This window comes from Hemitrygon akajei, chromosome 8 (genome assembly GCF_048418815.1).
Source record: "Hemitrygon akajei chromosome 8, sHemAka1.3, whole genome shotgun sequence".
Lineage (NCBI taxonomy): Eukaryota > Metazoa > Chordata > Chondrichthyes > Myliobatiformes > Dasyatidae > Hemitrygon > Hemitrygon akajei.
The window spans coordinates 115,341,199-115,358,323 of NC_133131.1; the positions used below are offsets into that span (position 1 = coordinate 115,341,199).

General features: G+C 38.5%; 1 protein-coding gene across 6 annotated transcripts in view; it reads right to left on the reverse strand.

Annotated features, from left to right (window-relative positions):
• tbc1d5 (TBC1 domain family, member 5) overlaps positions 1-17,125 on the reverse strand; it is a 477,565-nt gene that overhangs the window by 44,272 nt on the left and 416,168 nt on the right. For all 6 annotated transcript variants that reach the window (XM_073054429.1, XM_073054423.1, XM_073054427.1 and 3 more), the window contains one exon: positions 863-962. In XM_073054429.1, the coding sequence (XP_072910530.1) occupies positions 863-962 (100 nt within the window). The remainder of the gene's footprint in view (positions 1-862; positions 963-17,125) is intronic.

The window sequence follows — 17,125 nt, forward strand, 5'->3', positions numbered from 1 at the left end:
ACAATTTGTCTGGATCTGGGAACTTATCCACCTTAATTTGCTTTTATTTCTAATAATTTTACTTGACTAATAAGGTCAACTATCAAAAGATTTTCAATTTTATGCTTCCAACACATTTTTGACTGCGTTTTGCTGTGGAGATTAATTGAGGTTATAAACCGTCAATAAATCATGAGCAAAATGAATACTGCACAGATAACTAATCTTAAAGTGAAAAATAGCCATTAATGATACACGTCAAGTTAGCAGCGACAACTACATTTGATGCAGACACGAGTTTATTCCTGAATAACTCACTCAAGGTTAAATGCTTATACTTCCATTTCGAGGAATGTACATAAAACAAACATGCAAATATATTTCTGAAATACAGTAAACATTGAAAACAAGTGTTTATCACATCACCAGTCGTTTTTGGAAAATATAAGAATATTAAAATAAAAAATCTAATACTTCGACTTGGAAAGTTAGTTTGAAGGTTTTGATTCATTAGAATGCATAAGCATAAGCTATACATAAATACAGAAATTTTAATCCTTTTAGGATATAATATTTTACCAACAATCTCCAGTACACAAAATGTAAACAAGATAGACCAGCACTTCAAGTAATTCAAGAAGAATCAACTTAGCTGGCTAAATTTTGTGAATTGGATTGTACATAAATTGCCTCATTCTTTGAAGTTAGATCCAAAAATAACAATTATTTGCAAGAAATCATGACAGATAATGGAAAGGAAAATTATGTGCCAGTTGCTGAGGAATCATAATTGCCTGTTAATTGAGCAGAAATTATAAATATACAGATATCATATGCACCCATAGGATTTACCTTCTCCAAAGACAATACCACCAATACTTACATATATGTGTATTCATCATCTTGGCACAGAATTTGCACATTGCCTCAAGGTCATTCAGTTGTCCTTGCAGAAATGACACTTGGGTCTCCAATTCATCTTCCTGAAATATAGAAGAAGGTGAATGTTTATAAATCTTCAGAACAACAATAATGGTTCACTCTTATCTCACCAGAATCAGCCGCATAATCAGTTTCTATTACCAATTAAACATGGATGTTTCTGGTTTCAAGATCTACAAAATCAAGAATCTGACGAGTATCCCTGATTTGGAAAAATTTATAAACATTATTGCTTGGATCTTTAATCAGATTTTATATTTAATGTTCCATGGACAATTTAATAAGCCACTGAGAAAATGCTTTTATTGCTTTTATTGTGGCTTAGCTATTTCATCTGTTCAAAACAAAACAAATATACTAGGATATATAGAAAGTCAATATTAAATAAAATTATTTGGGGATAATTTATCACTTGACTATGAACTCACCTCAAGCATAATAAAAGCTCCACTTATTCCAAAATCAATAAATAGATGATTAAACAGGACATAATCCCAAAGTTTGCATTATTAACAAGCCAATTAGATTCACTTAACAGTTGAGTACATTGTGCATACCAAAGGTTATCAATCCTTATCAACAATGAAACCACATGGCCAATGCCATGTGCACAAGAACTAACTGATATGCTAATAAAGAAATAAATCTTGTGCCTGACCATGGTTGTGAAAGGTAAGGTCAACAATTTAATCAACAATTCTGCTACTCTCTCACATATCCAAGTTGACTTGCAGAGGGCTTTTAACAATATTTGTTTCATTTTTCTATCAGGAGCTCTAGAGTGGAAACTAAATGCCGTTGCCTATGTCAACATCATAACAATAGTTATATGCAATAGCTGAAAGATGCATTCAGCCTGTGAGACATTAGATTCTTGATTCTGAATCCAAATTGGTTGTAGAAATCTATCAATTAATGTAAATTTATATTTAGTTGCCATAAGTAGTTTAATACATTTTCTATCATGAAAACTTACTGAAAATAAGTTTCTACACAATATCATTCTGCATTGTGAGAAATTGTTTTTGGCCTTTATTAAAAAAAACTGCATTTCTAGGTCTTTTAACATTACTCCATAGTTTACTTCCTAGCTAAGTAAGGAAGTTCTCCATTTAGAAAATGAGGATTATGTATCGTACTATAACATCATATCATGGACCAATGCTGAAACCTGGTCCTGGTGAACCGCATAACTAGGGCCATGATAGGGCTTAGACTAAATGGTAGTGGGGTGGGTTTAACACCTTTGAAAAGTGAGGATAAAATTAAATGGAAGGAGAATGCAGGAAAGGTTGTTGAAGTCACCAGAATAAAAAAAAAGATAGTTTAGAAGGAGTAACAATGTCAAAGGTTACAGACAGCAAAGTGGGGATGAGAGGAACTATTAATCAGCCATGATTGGATGGTGGAGCAGACAAGAGGCTGAATAGCCTAATTCTGCTTTGATGTCTTATGGACTTATAACTCAGCAGCAAATCTTACTTCTTCTAATTTTACTTTAGAGAGCTGCCCTCTGCTGTACAAATCAAAGATTTCATTCATACAGACCAGGATCTACTCTGAAGTAATATAATAACAACAGAAGTAGATATGGGTAGAAACTTAAATAAAGATTATCATTTTAAATGCATCATAAAATATTTCTGGTGCATAACATCGCTGTGACAATTAATGGACATGAAAAGTGGCATAAAGTTTTTTTTAAAGAAGGATTGTTCCATGTAAAATTTTCATTTAGTTATATTAATTAAAACTGATATTACTGAGAAAGAATACATTAATATTTTAATATTATCATATCTACATGATGTAGATTCTAGAATATTATCAAATTAAATCAATACTGATGTGTTTATACACTATTATTTGTCAAATATATTGTGCATCAACACATATCTGAAAATATAATTGCTCTCTTTTGCTGACTTCCCACTTTGATTTCCCACTTTTATAGCTTTTTCTAATTCTCTCTCCAACTCCATCTGCTATTTCTTTTATCTTTTTTTAATTTCAGATCGTGGCTAATTGGAGCAAATGTTTGTAAGCTACTTCTATGGTTTGCGGATGCAAAAAGGTAGCAGCATCTGTGGAAAGAGAAATAATTTACTTTTCATTTCCAGGATCCTTTATCAGGTCGGATGCCGTCTGACTGCTGAGATTCCCAGCATATTCTGTTTTTATTTCTTGACTGCCTGTCCACCACCCATTCCACTTCCCACCAAAACCATACTCCTATCACTATCACTGTCATTTCACCTCTAAACTAGTGGGAGGATTTGCTGACGTGATTGGTGGGAGATGCTAGAATGGGCAGCACAGGTACATGGCAGGGGAAACTAGCTGGCTGACTGACAGAAAAATGTCAAATCCTAAACATATTCAGTGTGCTGGCTGGTGGTATAGTGGCATCAGCAATGGACTTCAAGGCAGATGGGACCTGAGTTCAACCTGGGCAACAGCAGTATCTGCGCGGAAGAAACAACTGGTAATCTACTTCCTTATCTTGCAATGAAAACCCTATGAACCCTATGGTCCATGAGGTCACGAAGAGTTGGACTCGACTTAACGATTGAACAACAAACATACTTAGTAAGAAATGCTATGATTGTTGGACACATTCATCTGTAGGCTGATTTGAAGGGTAGCTAGACACAGTGATGTGGTGACTTCTACACATGTATATGTGGTGGTTCCTATGTGCACTATGCATGGCAGACAGTAGGAAAGATTAACAAGATGGTTTGTTAAAATGCTCAATCATTTTGAAAGCTTGACTTGTAAAGCATATTTAATTGGATGGATTGATAAAATAGTGTCTAAATTCAGCTGATAGCTGTAGCCATAACTATAGGAGAGGGGTTTGGCTGCCAGGAAGCTTTGGAAGATATATTAAGAGGAGAACTTGGCCTAAGAAGCTTTTGTGACAAGAAAGTCACTCATGCTGTTTGTGCTTAAATTGCTAATGTAGCAAATATATTTCATCTGTCTGTATTTTGACACTTTGCTGGCAGTAGCAAATGCTACCTTTATTGAAGAAAGGAGAAAGGTTATATTTTAACATCATCAGTGACAAGGTTGTTTATGGTCCTTTGGAAAGAAGAGCAATCTGAGGAGTTGTATAACATATCTATCATTAGCAGAAAAACATGTTTGCCTAGATATTCAACACAAGTCAGTAGTACTAAACCTGCAATGCAGTTCCAATTAGGTGAATGAAATCGAATTTCAGAAGCAATGTGGAATGTGCAGCTACCATTATGCATAATGCTGCCAAGAGAGAATTAATTTTTACAAAGCTATCTTGTAAACATACACAGAGAAATGAAACCACTAGCTAACTGAAACAAATGATCTGCAGATAGATTTCTTAATCAATCGAAGTTTCCTTGACTGGCTATTGCTGGAGTGGACGGTGTTAAGAGTGGAGATTTTTAAGGCTTCAGCAAAGAAAGGCTTGAGGAAGAACAAGTGAAAAAGCTATAGGTAGACACCCTCCCAGCTTATTTATTGTTTTCCTTCTTTAGATTTGCACAGTTAGAACAGTAGGGATTTCAGACAGGATAGTTGATGGCAGGACAGATAGCTGAATGCTTCTTGTGGGATGTGGGAAAGCAGGGAGATCTCCAGTGTTCCTGATGATTACAAGTGTGAGAAGTGCATCCAGCTATAGTTTCTAACAATCCCTGTTAAGGAGTTGGAGCTGGAGCTGGAAGAACTCTGGATCATTTGGGAGGCTGAGGAGGTGATAGATAAGACATTTAGAAAGATAGTTACACCCAAGGTCAGGGCACAGGAAACTGGGTGACAGTCAGGTAGGGGAAAAGGGGTTATGGGGCCAGTGCAGAGTACCCCTGCGGCCATCCTCCTCAACAACAGGTGTATCACTTTGGATACTGTCCGGAGGGGGGGATGTGGGGGAATGACCTAACAGAAGAAAGTCACAGTGTCCGGGTCTCGGGCACTGAGTCTGCCTCTGTGATTCAGAAGGGAAGTGGTATGTTGCCTCATGGGTGCCAGAGTCTGGGACATCCTGGATTGAGTCCTTAGCATTCTTAAATGGGAGGGTGAGGGGCCAGAGGTCATGGCCCATGCAAGTACCAGTGACATAGTAGGAAGAGTGATGAGGTTTTGCTAAGTGAATTCAGGGAGTTAGGTGCTAAGTTAAAGGGTAGGAATTCCAGGGTTGTGATCACAGAATTGCTACCCATGCCACGTACTAATGAGGGCAAAAATAGGACAATTACACAGTTCAACACATGGTTAAGGAGTTGGTATTGGAGAGAGGGCGTCAGATTTTTGGATCGTTGGACTCTTTTCTAGGGAAGGTGAGACCTGCATAGAAGAGATAGTTTTCACCTGAATTGGAAGGGGAGGGGAACTAATATCCTAGCAAGAAGATTTGCTGGTGTTGTTCGGTGGTGCGGGACGGGGGTGGGGGTAAGGGGTTAAACTAGAGTTTCAGGCGGATGTGGACAGATAGTGGAGACAAATGTTAAGACCTCAAAGACAGGAATCAAAGGTTGAGCACAGTGTGACTAATATCCTGAGCTGTGTATATTTCAATGCAAGAAGTAATGTAGGAAAGGCAGGTGAACTCTGGGCATGGACCAACACAAAGAATTATGATATTGCTCTCATTAGTGAGACTTGATTGCAGGAGGGGCAAGACTGACAGCTCAGTATTCTGGTGTTGTTTTAGATGCAACAGAGTGGGAAGGATTAAAGGGGTAGAAGTGGTATTACTCATCGGGGGAAATATCATGGCAGTGCTCAATCAGGACAGAGATTTTATGGGCGGAACTGAAGAATAAGAAAGATAAGACTGCATTAATAGGGCAACAGTTTGCAGGTTGCAGACTTTTGCAACAAATATAAGGTTGTTGTAGGTGACAGTTCTAACTTTCCACATATTGACTGGAACTCCCATACTGTAGAGAGACTAGATGGGATAGAGTTTGTCAAATGTGTTCAGGAAAGTTTCCTTCATCAGTACGCAGAAGTCCTAACGAAAGAGTATGAGATAGTTCATCTACGATTAGGGAATGAATTAGGGAAGGAGACAGAAATTTGTGTTGGGGAACACGTTGTATCTAGTGGAGGAACTCAGGGGGCCAGGCAACATCTATCGGCCTGAAACGTTGACTGTACTTTTTTCCGTATATGCTGCCTAGCCTGCTGAGTTCCTCAAGCATTTTGTGTGTGTTGATCTGGACCGTGGGTTGAGATTCTAAATTGAAGAAAGGCCAATTTTAATGGTATCAGAAAGGATCTGGCAAGTGAGGATTGTGACAGGCCGTTTTCTAGCAAAGGTGTACTTGTTAAGTGGGAGGTCTTCAAGAGTGAAATTTCAAGAGTACGAAGCTTATATGTGCCTGTCAAAATAAAAGACAAAGAGAACAAGTTTAGGGAACCCTGGTTTTCAAGAGATATTGAGGCAATGGTTAAGAAGAAAAAGGAGGTGCATTGTAGGTATAGGCAGAAAGGAACAAATGAAATACTTATGGAGTATAAGAAATGCAAGAGAATTCCTAAGAAAGAAATCAAGAGGGCTAAAAAGAAGGCATGAAGTTACTTTAGCAGACAAGGTGAAGGAAAATCCTAAGGGGTTCTACAGATATGTTAAATGTAACAGGATTGTGAAGGACAAAATTGGTCCTCTGGAAGATAAGAATGGTAATCTATGCATGGAACCAAAAGAGATGAGGGAGATCTTAAATGTATTTTTTGTATCTGTATTTACTCAGGAGATGGACACAAAGCCTATTGAAGTGAGGCAAAGTAGCACTGAAGTCAGAGACCCTATACAGATTACAGAGGAGGAGTTGTTTGCTGACTTGGAGGCAAATTAGGGTGGATAAATCCCCAGGACATGACAAGGTGTTATTTCGGATTCAGTGGGAGGCAAGTGCAAAAATTGTAGGGACCCTAGCAGAGATATTTAAATCATCCTTAGTGACAGGTGAGGTACTGGAGGATTGGAGGATAGCTAATATTATTCTGCCATTTAAGAAAGGCTCTAAAAATAAACCAGAAAATTATAGGCCAGTGAGCCTGACATCAGTAGCGAGAAAGTTATCGGAGGTATTCTAAGGAACCGAATATGAGTATTTGGATAGACATGGACTGATTAGGGATAGTCAGCATGGCTTTGTGCATGGTAGGTCATGTCTAACCAATCTTACAGAGTTTTATGAGGAAATTACCAGGAAAGTTGATGAAGGCAAGGCAGCAGATGTTGTATACTTAGCAAGGCATTTGACAAGGACCTATATAGGAGGATGGTCAAGAAAGTCAGTCGCTTGGCATTCAAGATGAGGTAGTAAATTGGATTAGATATTGGCTTTGTGGGAGAAGCCAGAGAGTGGCAGTAGATGGTTGCCTCTCTGACTGAAGCCCTGTGACTAGTGGAATGCCATGAGGATCAGTGCTGATATTTGTCATCTATATCAATGATCTGGATGATATACTGATTAACTGGATCAGCAAATTTGTGGATGACCCCAAGATTGGGGCTGTAGTGGACAGTGGAGAAAACTATCAGAGCTTGCAGAGGGATCTGCAAAAGCTGGAAAATAGTCTGAAAAATGCGAGATGGAATTTTCTGCAGACATATGTGAAGTGTTGCACTTTGGTAGGACCAGCCAGAGCACATCTTACACAGTGAACGGTAGGGCACTGAGGAGTGGGGTAGAACAGATGGATCTGGGAATACAGGCCCATAATTAATTGAAAGTGGCAGCACAGGTAGATAATGTCATAAAGAAAGCTTTTGGTACATTGCCCTTCATAACTCAAAGTATTGAGTACAGGAGATGGATGTTCTGTTTAAGTTGTATAAAATGTTGATGAGGCCTAATTTGGAGTGTTGTGTACAGTTTTGGTCACCTACCGAGAGGAAGGATGTAAATAAGTTTGAAAGAGTGCAGAGAAAACTTACAAGGAATTTGCTGGGACTGGAGGACCTGAATTATAAGGAAAGGTTGAATAGGTTAAGACTTTTCCTTGGAACATAAAAGATTGAGGGGAGTTTTGATAGAGGTATACAAAATTGAGGGGTTTAGATAGGGCTTTTTCCACTGAGGTTGGGTTGGACTACAACTAGAGATCATGGGTTAAAGGTGAAAAGTTTTAGGGGAACATGAGGGAAAACTTTTTCGCTCAGAGGGTCGTGAGAGTGTGGAATGAGCTGCCAGTGCAAGTGGTGCACGTCAGCTCAACTTCAACATTTTGGACAGGTACATGGATGGTCGGGGTATGTAGGGCTATGGTCTGGGTGCAGGTCGACAGAGTAGGCAGTCTAAATAGTTCAGCACTGTCTAGATGGGCAGAAAGACCAGATTCTGTACTATACTTTTCTGTGACTTGATGACTCTAATCACATCAAACCTCCACCTAAAGTGGAAAATCCAATCAGAGAAAACACTGAGGGGGTTAAAAAAACATCAAACTGCAACCAAAAATCCATGCTCATACAAGAATTCTCTAAGTTCTGAGGCCCTAGAAATATTTATCTATAAAGTCCAAGATGTCATTATTACAAAAATCATTAAGTAAGTAAAATGATACACACGATTCTGTAATAGCATTCATCGTCCCTGGTTCCAAAGGGGAGCACTGTATGGATGCAGAGCAGAAGGAGAGTGAACAACTACAGGCCATGGGCCATATCATTATCAGTGAGATAGTTGGGATGAGGTCCTATAGGTGGACTTTAGGGAGTTAGAAAAGAAGCTGTCATACAACCAGTCAGGGTAAAAGATTGAGGGGAGTTTTTACATATCATTTGATTCCCTGAATTTCCAGAAATCTATCAATCTTTGATTTGAATGAATTCAATACTCTCCACTGTGCACCTATTGAAGATTGTCAAGGTTTTAGATAACATATTGAATCTGTACAAAATTCTAAGAAGGTAGAGGTGCAGTTATGCCTTCTTTGCAATGGTACTTACGTGCTGGTCCCAGGACAGATCCTCTAGTTTAATTATAAAGGAAAGGGTAATGGAGTAATATCAATAATGAGACCATAGCGATGTTCAGGAATGCTCTTGGCACAGAATCTCAAGAAGTAGAATCAATTTGAATAAAAAGAGGAAATAGTAAGGCCACAATCTTAATGGTGCAAATATATATGCTCTTTAACAGTAGCTATATTATGGGAAAGAATATCAGTCAAGAAACAGCGAGATTTGTAGGGAAGGTGCTCCATTTATCATAGATGATTTTAATCATCATTTAGACTGAACAAATCAAATGGGTAAATATAGTACCGAGGACAAGTGCTCAGAGCATATTTGTAATAGTTTCTTAGAGCAATGCATTTAAGAACCATCCAGAGAACAGGATAGATAAATGATCTCACACTAAATGATCCTCAGGGAATGAGTAATCATAGCATGGTAAAATTTCAATTTCAGCTTGAGGGTGAAAAACTTGAGTCTAGTGCACTAAACTTAAATAATATTAATTAGAATGATATGAGAATATAGTTGTCTAAAGTGAAGCAGGAAAATTGAGTAAGATGCTGGATCAGTAGTGGCAGACAGACTATAAGATGATATTTCATAAATATGAAAAAAGTTTCAATTCAGTGAGAAAGATTCTAAAAAAGAATGCACCACCAATTAAACTGAGAAGTTTAGTTTTGTATCCAGTGTTGGGACTTTTATCAGGGAAAGAATGACTAATTTAATTAAAAGAACATAAGAAATAGGAACAGAAGGCAGCCATTTGGGTCTCTCTCCCTGCTCCATTATTTATTAATATTATGTTCTTGTCTTTAACTTAATCATCATTTTCCTGCACTATTTCCAAACCACTTGATTTCCTGAATTTCCAGAAATCTATCAATCTTTGATTTGAATGAATTCAATAATCAAGACTCCAAAGTCCTCAGGAGTAAAGGACTTAAAGGATTCACATGGTCTGCATGAAGAAAGTTCTCTTCATCTCAATAGCAAATGGTCTATGAGGAATATTAAAAATAAAGAAGAGGTTAGCTAAAATTAAGAGATTAAGAGGATGAGATGTGGGTATTAATAGTAAGTAGACAGATTCTAACTAATTATTTTGGATTGGTCGTCACACAGGGGACATGAAAAACATGCCATGATCACAGATAATCAATGTCTTTAGGGAGGAAGGATCTTTTAAAAGGCCCCTTTAAAGAAATTAGTCATAATTCATGAAGAGTTGCATGGATTCTGAAGAAGTTCCATAAACTGAGAAAACCTTAAACGTAACAACATTATTCAAGAGAGGGACATAGTAAACATATTAGATTACCAAATGTTATTGGAAAATGCACGTATTCATTATTAAGGAGGTAACTGTAGTACATTTGGAAAAATATAAAACAATCATATGTGTTGAAAGAGAAATTGTGATTTACAAATTTGCTATAGGTCTTTAAGGACATAAAACATGATGGATGTGAGATGTCTGAATTTCTGTAAAGCATTCAATAAGATTCTATATAAAAAGTACTGCACAAGAATACACAATGTTGGAGTCGTATATTGGCATGGATGGGGGAGTGACAAACCATCAGAAAACCAAGCTGACCAAAAGTAACTGGTGGAGGGAGTGGGTGGACAGTGAGGGGGAGAGGTTGCAAAGGGACCAGTGCTGAGGCCTCAACTGCTTTCTATCTGTGTTAGTGACTTTGATGAAAGAATTGGATATGCTAGAGCCAAATTTGCTGATGATACAAATAGATAGGTTACCAAGTTGTGAGGTGGGTAGAAGAGCCTGCAAAAGGATATCAGTGAGCTAACTGACTATACAAGAACTTGGCAGATGGAATATACTGTGGGAAAATGTGAGGTTATCTGCTTTGGAAGTAAATATAAAAGAACAAATTATTAATTAGATTGAGTAAGACTATAAAATGTAGCAGAACAAAGTGATCCAGAAAGCCTAGAGCATGAAACAAGAGTTCAAGGTACAAGAGGTAATTGTGTGGGTGAAAGGAAACTGGTCACTCTTGTGAGGAGCATTAAGTATAATTGTAGGGAATTTCTGATAGGACTTTGTAGAGTGCTAGGATACAGTATTGGCCTCCTCGTTTAAAGTAAGAAATATTTGCAATGGAGGGGACTCAATAGATTCATGCAATTAAGAGGTTGATTTCTAAAATGGGGATAAGTTGGTCCTATACACACTGGAGTTTAAAGGAATGAGAAGTAATCTTATTGAAACATAAACTCAGTTGTCACTTTACTAGAAACAGAAGATACTGAGTAAAATGGCCACTGAGTGTATGTTTGTGGTCTTCCACTACTGTAGCCCATCCACCTTCAGGTTCAAAGTGTTGTGTGTTAAGAGATGCTCCTCTGCACACCACTGTTGTAACCGTTTCTACCCACAGAACTGCTACTCAGTGGATGCCCTTTTTTGTTGCATCATTCTCTGTAAACTCCAGAAATTGTTGTGTGTGGAAATCCCAGGTTATCAACAGTTTCTAAGATACTCAATCTACCCCATCTGGCAGCAACAATCATTTCATGGTCAAAGTTACTTAGATCATACTTCTTCCCCATTCTGATGTCTGATCTGAACAACAAATGAACCTCTTTACCATGACTGCACACTTTTACTGTATGTATTGAGTTGCTGCCACATGATTGGCTGATTAGATATTTGCATTAACGAGCAGTGTTCAGGTGTGCCTGAATAAATGGTCACTGAGTGTATAAAATGGTAAGAGGGATAAACTGGATGGATGTTGAGAGGATACTTCCCCTGGTGGGAGTATCTGGAACTATAGAGCATACTTTTAGGATAAAGAAATTTCTTTTTAAATAATGAGTAACATTGAGACATCCTTTTAGGGGAGGAATTTATTTTTATAAAGAAGATGAAGCACTGTGGAGGCAGAGTCATCACTTATATTTAAGACACAGATTGACAGATGTTTAAATTGCAAATAAATCCAGGAATATGAGGAGACAGCAGCAAAGTAGTCTTTGGCCAAGAATAGATCATTTAAGATCTTGCAAAATGGAGCAGCAGTTTCAAGGGGAATAAGTGGCCTTTTCCTGTTCCTTTTTCTTATCTCTTTTATCTGAAAAAACTAATCTTGTTTCATATAAGTTTAAGTAACATTAGGATTCCTACTACCTAGTTAGCATTTGGCTACCTCTTGATTATTGCAGTATTGTTACTTTAGCATTTCTTTAGTGTGCTACTTCAGATTTCACTATAATCTTTACACCATTCTGTTTTCTTACGCTTGTCACTGTTTTTATTGTTGTATTCATTATCACTAAGTATACTGTCTACTCTGTGTGAACAAGGAACTTTATTGCATCCTGATGTATATGAACATAACAAATCTGAATTAAAACAAAAAAGCTGTTACACAATTTTACAGTCCATGTCTTTAATCATGCTGAGAGTGAAATCTATCTATGTATTCCTAGTGGATTCAAGTGGAGTAAGGAGAGAATAGAATCTGGCTGAATATCTTCTGAAACTAGTGTATAACCTGGTGTATTTTCAATCTAATAAAGGTATACAGTGATTTGCTTTTCCATCTAGCCACAGTAACTGCTGTAAGTCAGACTAGATTGTATAACTTCTGACATTCCTTCTGCTGGCCGGAAGGAATTCAGTTGTGTTAGTACCATTAAAATAATGAACAATGAGGTTTGAGGGGTGGTTCAATTGGAAGAGTAAAATTTGTGCTTTTAATTGGATGTTAGGATTGTTAACTTTTCAAAAGCCTTGTAAGAATTATTCTAATTGCTTCATTAAGTGAGGAACCTAATTTTACATTCTGAATTAAAAATCAGAGTTGGCCTGTTTAATGTCATTGTACTGGTCTTTGCACATAAGTATAGGGAAACTAAACCATTCTCCACATGCTTAACTTCCCTCAGATTTCTTTACTAGTGAGGCTTGAACCTATTGAACTAAGTTGGTCAATCTAGCAATCTTCCCAATTCTTCAGTTTCCAAATACAAAAGTTGATTGAGTTCTTAGTGTACATGTTATATTCTCTCACGACATATGGACAACTTCAAACAATAAGATACAGCTTTTGGCTTATAACCACATTTTTCTGTTCATTCATGACTGGAAATTAGATGTTGACCTTTGAATTAGAAGCCAGTTCCATGTTGACAGAAAGCAAAATACATAACCAATAATAAGTGAAAACATACTGTTGGACTTGTAAGGACACAAAGGCCATGACTTCTGAGTTACTGCATTGTGAATGACGCTCCTCTATGCTAATGCCTACATCCAAAGGCAACACTGATTTGTACCCATTGCTGGGAAGGAATTTGTCTTAAGAGCAGTTCTTCACTGTTCATCAAAAGTTATTTTTCTTATTTTTATTCTTCTTTCCTTATTTTTGATTGAATTTACTTTATCATTGTTAAATGATATTAACATCGTGGGTGTAAATGCAATAGCTAAAGTGGCAGGGGTCCATGTTGCACATTATGTACATTCATTCCTTCTGATCCACAATCAATGGCTAATATGTAGTACCAGCCTCTGTGCAAGGATGTTACATACACCAAGGCTAATGCTACTGCTTTTTGGAAACACGGACAAAATTTAGTTTGTAGCCTTTACAGTTCTGAAACCAAGCCTGACCTGACTGAAGAAAGTGCAGATGTATCAAATACTTAAAGTCTATAGCGAGATTATGGGAAAAAAAAAGCAGTGTGTGAGATGAAGCTTCAATAGGAAGACACTTGCTTAGGGAACTGATGCTTATCCATCCTCTCCCGTTCAGTGTTGTTTTAATTTCTGTATCCCTACACTGTAATGCAGAAGCTGAAGAAGCTCCTGCCTGCTGATAGACATCCTTACGCCCGCTGGAGGTTTGGAATCATATTGAGCTGAGGAACTGAATACACCTGGCATTAAGCCCTTCATTTTTATGCCTTGCTTAATCTCTGCTCCATGTCATAGAACAATTAGGGTATACAGGCTTCCAGTACCTTGGATATTGTCATTAAATGCACCTAACAAGGAATGTGCTGCTGTGGTTGGGTGACTTGACCTCTGACTTGCAGGTACCTCCTCATAACTCCCTCGGACCATAACTGTACTATCAAACATCAAACCATGGTTTCTAAGTTGTCATGAGGAACTCTGCAACTTGCATTCTTGTAGTCTCACAGTTTCTCCTGCCCAAGATAGAAAAGCAGAACTATCCCAACAAGTCCACTGTTTCAGCCTGCTCTTTCTCCACTAAGCTTATTTCTTCACATCTTGTCTTTCCTGGCCTGGCTCATTTCTGCTTACATCCACAACACTTCTGATGTCCTCTGCCACTTCGCATAGTTCCTATTCCCTAATCTCAACTAGCCGAGCTTTATCATAGATTATATATTCCTCTACACTTCGGTCATTCACTAGGATGGTTCTGAGGGCATTCTGCTTGTTCCTTGAGCACAGGTCCAAACAGTTCCCCTCTGTAATATGCTCATTTACCTGCCTGAACTTTATTTTCACATTAAACAACTTCTCTTTCAACTCTACTCCAAATCCAAGTCACAGTTCAATTGGGCTCAATTGTGTGATATGTGGGTAAATATTTGTTACTTTCTCCACTCTTTTACCGGTATTTTAACAGCTGTATTGGTGCTGCTTCCTGCACTCAGATCCTGTCCCAGCAATTTTTAAGAACCTCAAAGGTATCTGAGACAAGGTAGCCTGCTTGACAACTGATTTGTTACCTTAAATAGCTACAACCTTCACCACTGGTCCACATACAATCTGTGAAAAGCATTACAGCACCTCCTAAACCTGTGATGTATACTGCCTGGGGCAGTGGTTGAAGGGATATAGGCACTAAAGCCTCTAAGTGAATTGACTTTTAAATATATTGCTGTTCCTTCACTATCAAAATTTGCATAATATACAGTAGGTATCTTATAGATATGTGCAGAGAATTAGCAGATCGAGTTTAATCCAGGCAAGTGGGCGGTGTTGCACTTTGGAAGGTCAAATGAAATGGGAACGTGGTAGGCCATATAACAACACAAATGTACAGAGGAATCTAGGGGTCCAAGTCCGTAGAAGTGGTAAAGAAGGCATGTGGCACACTTGAGTGGCACACACAAAATGCTAGAGGAATTTGACAGGTCTGGCAGCATTTATGAAGGTGAACAAACAGTTGCTATTTCACACCAAGACTCTGACAGAAGGAATGCTGAATGATGAGTCCTGATGATGATGTATCTTTGATTTCCTCACTTGTGGACCCAGTCAGTTCAAATTAGTAACAACATCTCCTCCACAACCTCCACCAGACTACGTGTTTAGCCCCCTGCTCTACTTGCTTTATACCCAAGTCTGTGAGGTTAACCACAGCTCCAATGCTACATTTAAGTTTGCTGAAAACACCACTGTTATTGGCTGAATCAAAGGTGGTGATGGATCAGCATATAGGAGGGTGATTGAAAACCTGGCTGAGTGGTGCCACAACAACAACCTCTCGCTCAATGTCAGCGAGACCAAGGAGCTGATAATTGATTTCAGGAAGAGGAAACCAGAGATCCATGAGCCAGTCCTCATCGAGGGTTCAGAGATGGAGAGAGTCAGCAACTTTAAATTCCTCAGTGTTATCATTTCAGAGGATCTGTCCTGGGCTCAGCACGCAATGCCTCTACTTCCTCAGGAGTTTGCACAGATTCAACATGAAAGCAAAAACTTTGACAAATTTTTATAGATGTGTGGTGGAGAGTATATTGACTGTTTGCATCACAGCCTGGTATGGAAATACCAATGCCCTTGAATGGAAAATCCTACAAAATATAGTAGATACAGCTCAGTCCATCATGGATAAAGCCCTCCCTACAATTTACACAGAGCACTACTGCAGAAATGCAGCACCAATCAACAAAGATCCAAGCATCCAGGTCACAGTTTCTTCTTACTGCTGCCGTCAGAAACAAGGCACAGGAGCCTCAGGACTCACACCAAGAGATTCAGGAACAGTTATTACCGCTCAACCACAAGGCTCTTGAACCATTGAGGGCAACAACACTCACCCGTCACTTAACTGTTCCCACAACCTAAGGACTCTTCTCACGTTCTCAATATTTATTGGTTTTTTTCTTTTTTCTTTCTTTTTCGTAGTTGCAGTTTGTTGTCCTTTGATCATTGGTTGTTTGTTCGTTCTGTTGAGTGTGGTGTCCCATTGATGCTGTTGTGTTTCTTTTATTTGAGTGTGCCCACAAGAAAATAATTCTCAGGGTTGCATACGTGACATATATGCACTTTGATAATAAATTTAATTTGAACTTTGATGAAAGATCTTGGCCTGAAATATCAACTGTTTATTCTCCTCTATAGACATTAAGTACAGAAGTAAATCATGTTGCAGCTATATAAGACTTAGGTTAGGCTGCACTCGGAGTATTGTGTGCACTTCTGGTTGCTAAATTACAGGAAGAACGAATGAGGAAGCTATGGAAAGGGTACAAAAGAGGTCTACAGGATTCACCTCCTCCTTCATCTCCATTCAGGGCCCCAAACAGTCCTTCCGGGAAGGTTAACAGTTTACCTGCAAATCTGTTGGGATGGTTGACTGTGTCCAGTGCGAATCTGCTGGGGTGGTCTATAGTGTCCAGTGTTCCACATGCGGTCTCTTACATTGGTGAGACACATCAAAAATTGGGAGACCACTTCGTCGAGCACCTCTGCTCCAGCCACCAAAAGCGGAGCTACCCGGTGGTCAAACATTTTAATTCCAATTCCCATTCCTGTTCAAAAAAGTCATTCCATGGCCTTCTCTTGTGTTAAGATGAGAATACCTTCAAGGAATGGAGGGATATGGACGGTTTGGTATTGTGAATGGTTCAGACATCGATGGCTGACAGGACTCTTCCTGTGCTGAACTCATCAATGTTATGAGGCTAAAACTCAGCATTTAACACATGGAATACAGCTGTTCAAGAAAACAGGTCTCCAGTGCATTTAGAAAGGAAGCACCAATGGGTAATAAATACGAAAAGTTCTGCAGATGCTGTAAATCCAAAGGAAGAAGACGCCAGAATAAAAAGGTTGGCACAGTAGAAAGAGGATTAGGCTCTATAATGAGTCAACCTATAGCCGGAGAAGTGATGACCACCCCCTCCTGTTAGACTGTTTGAGGTAACTTATTTTTTATTGTTTCTTACTTCTAATATTTGTATATCTGTGCACTTGTAATGCTACTGTGACACTGTAATTTACTT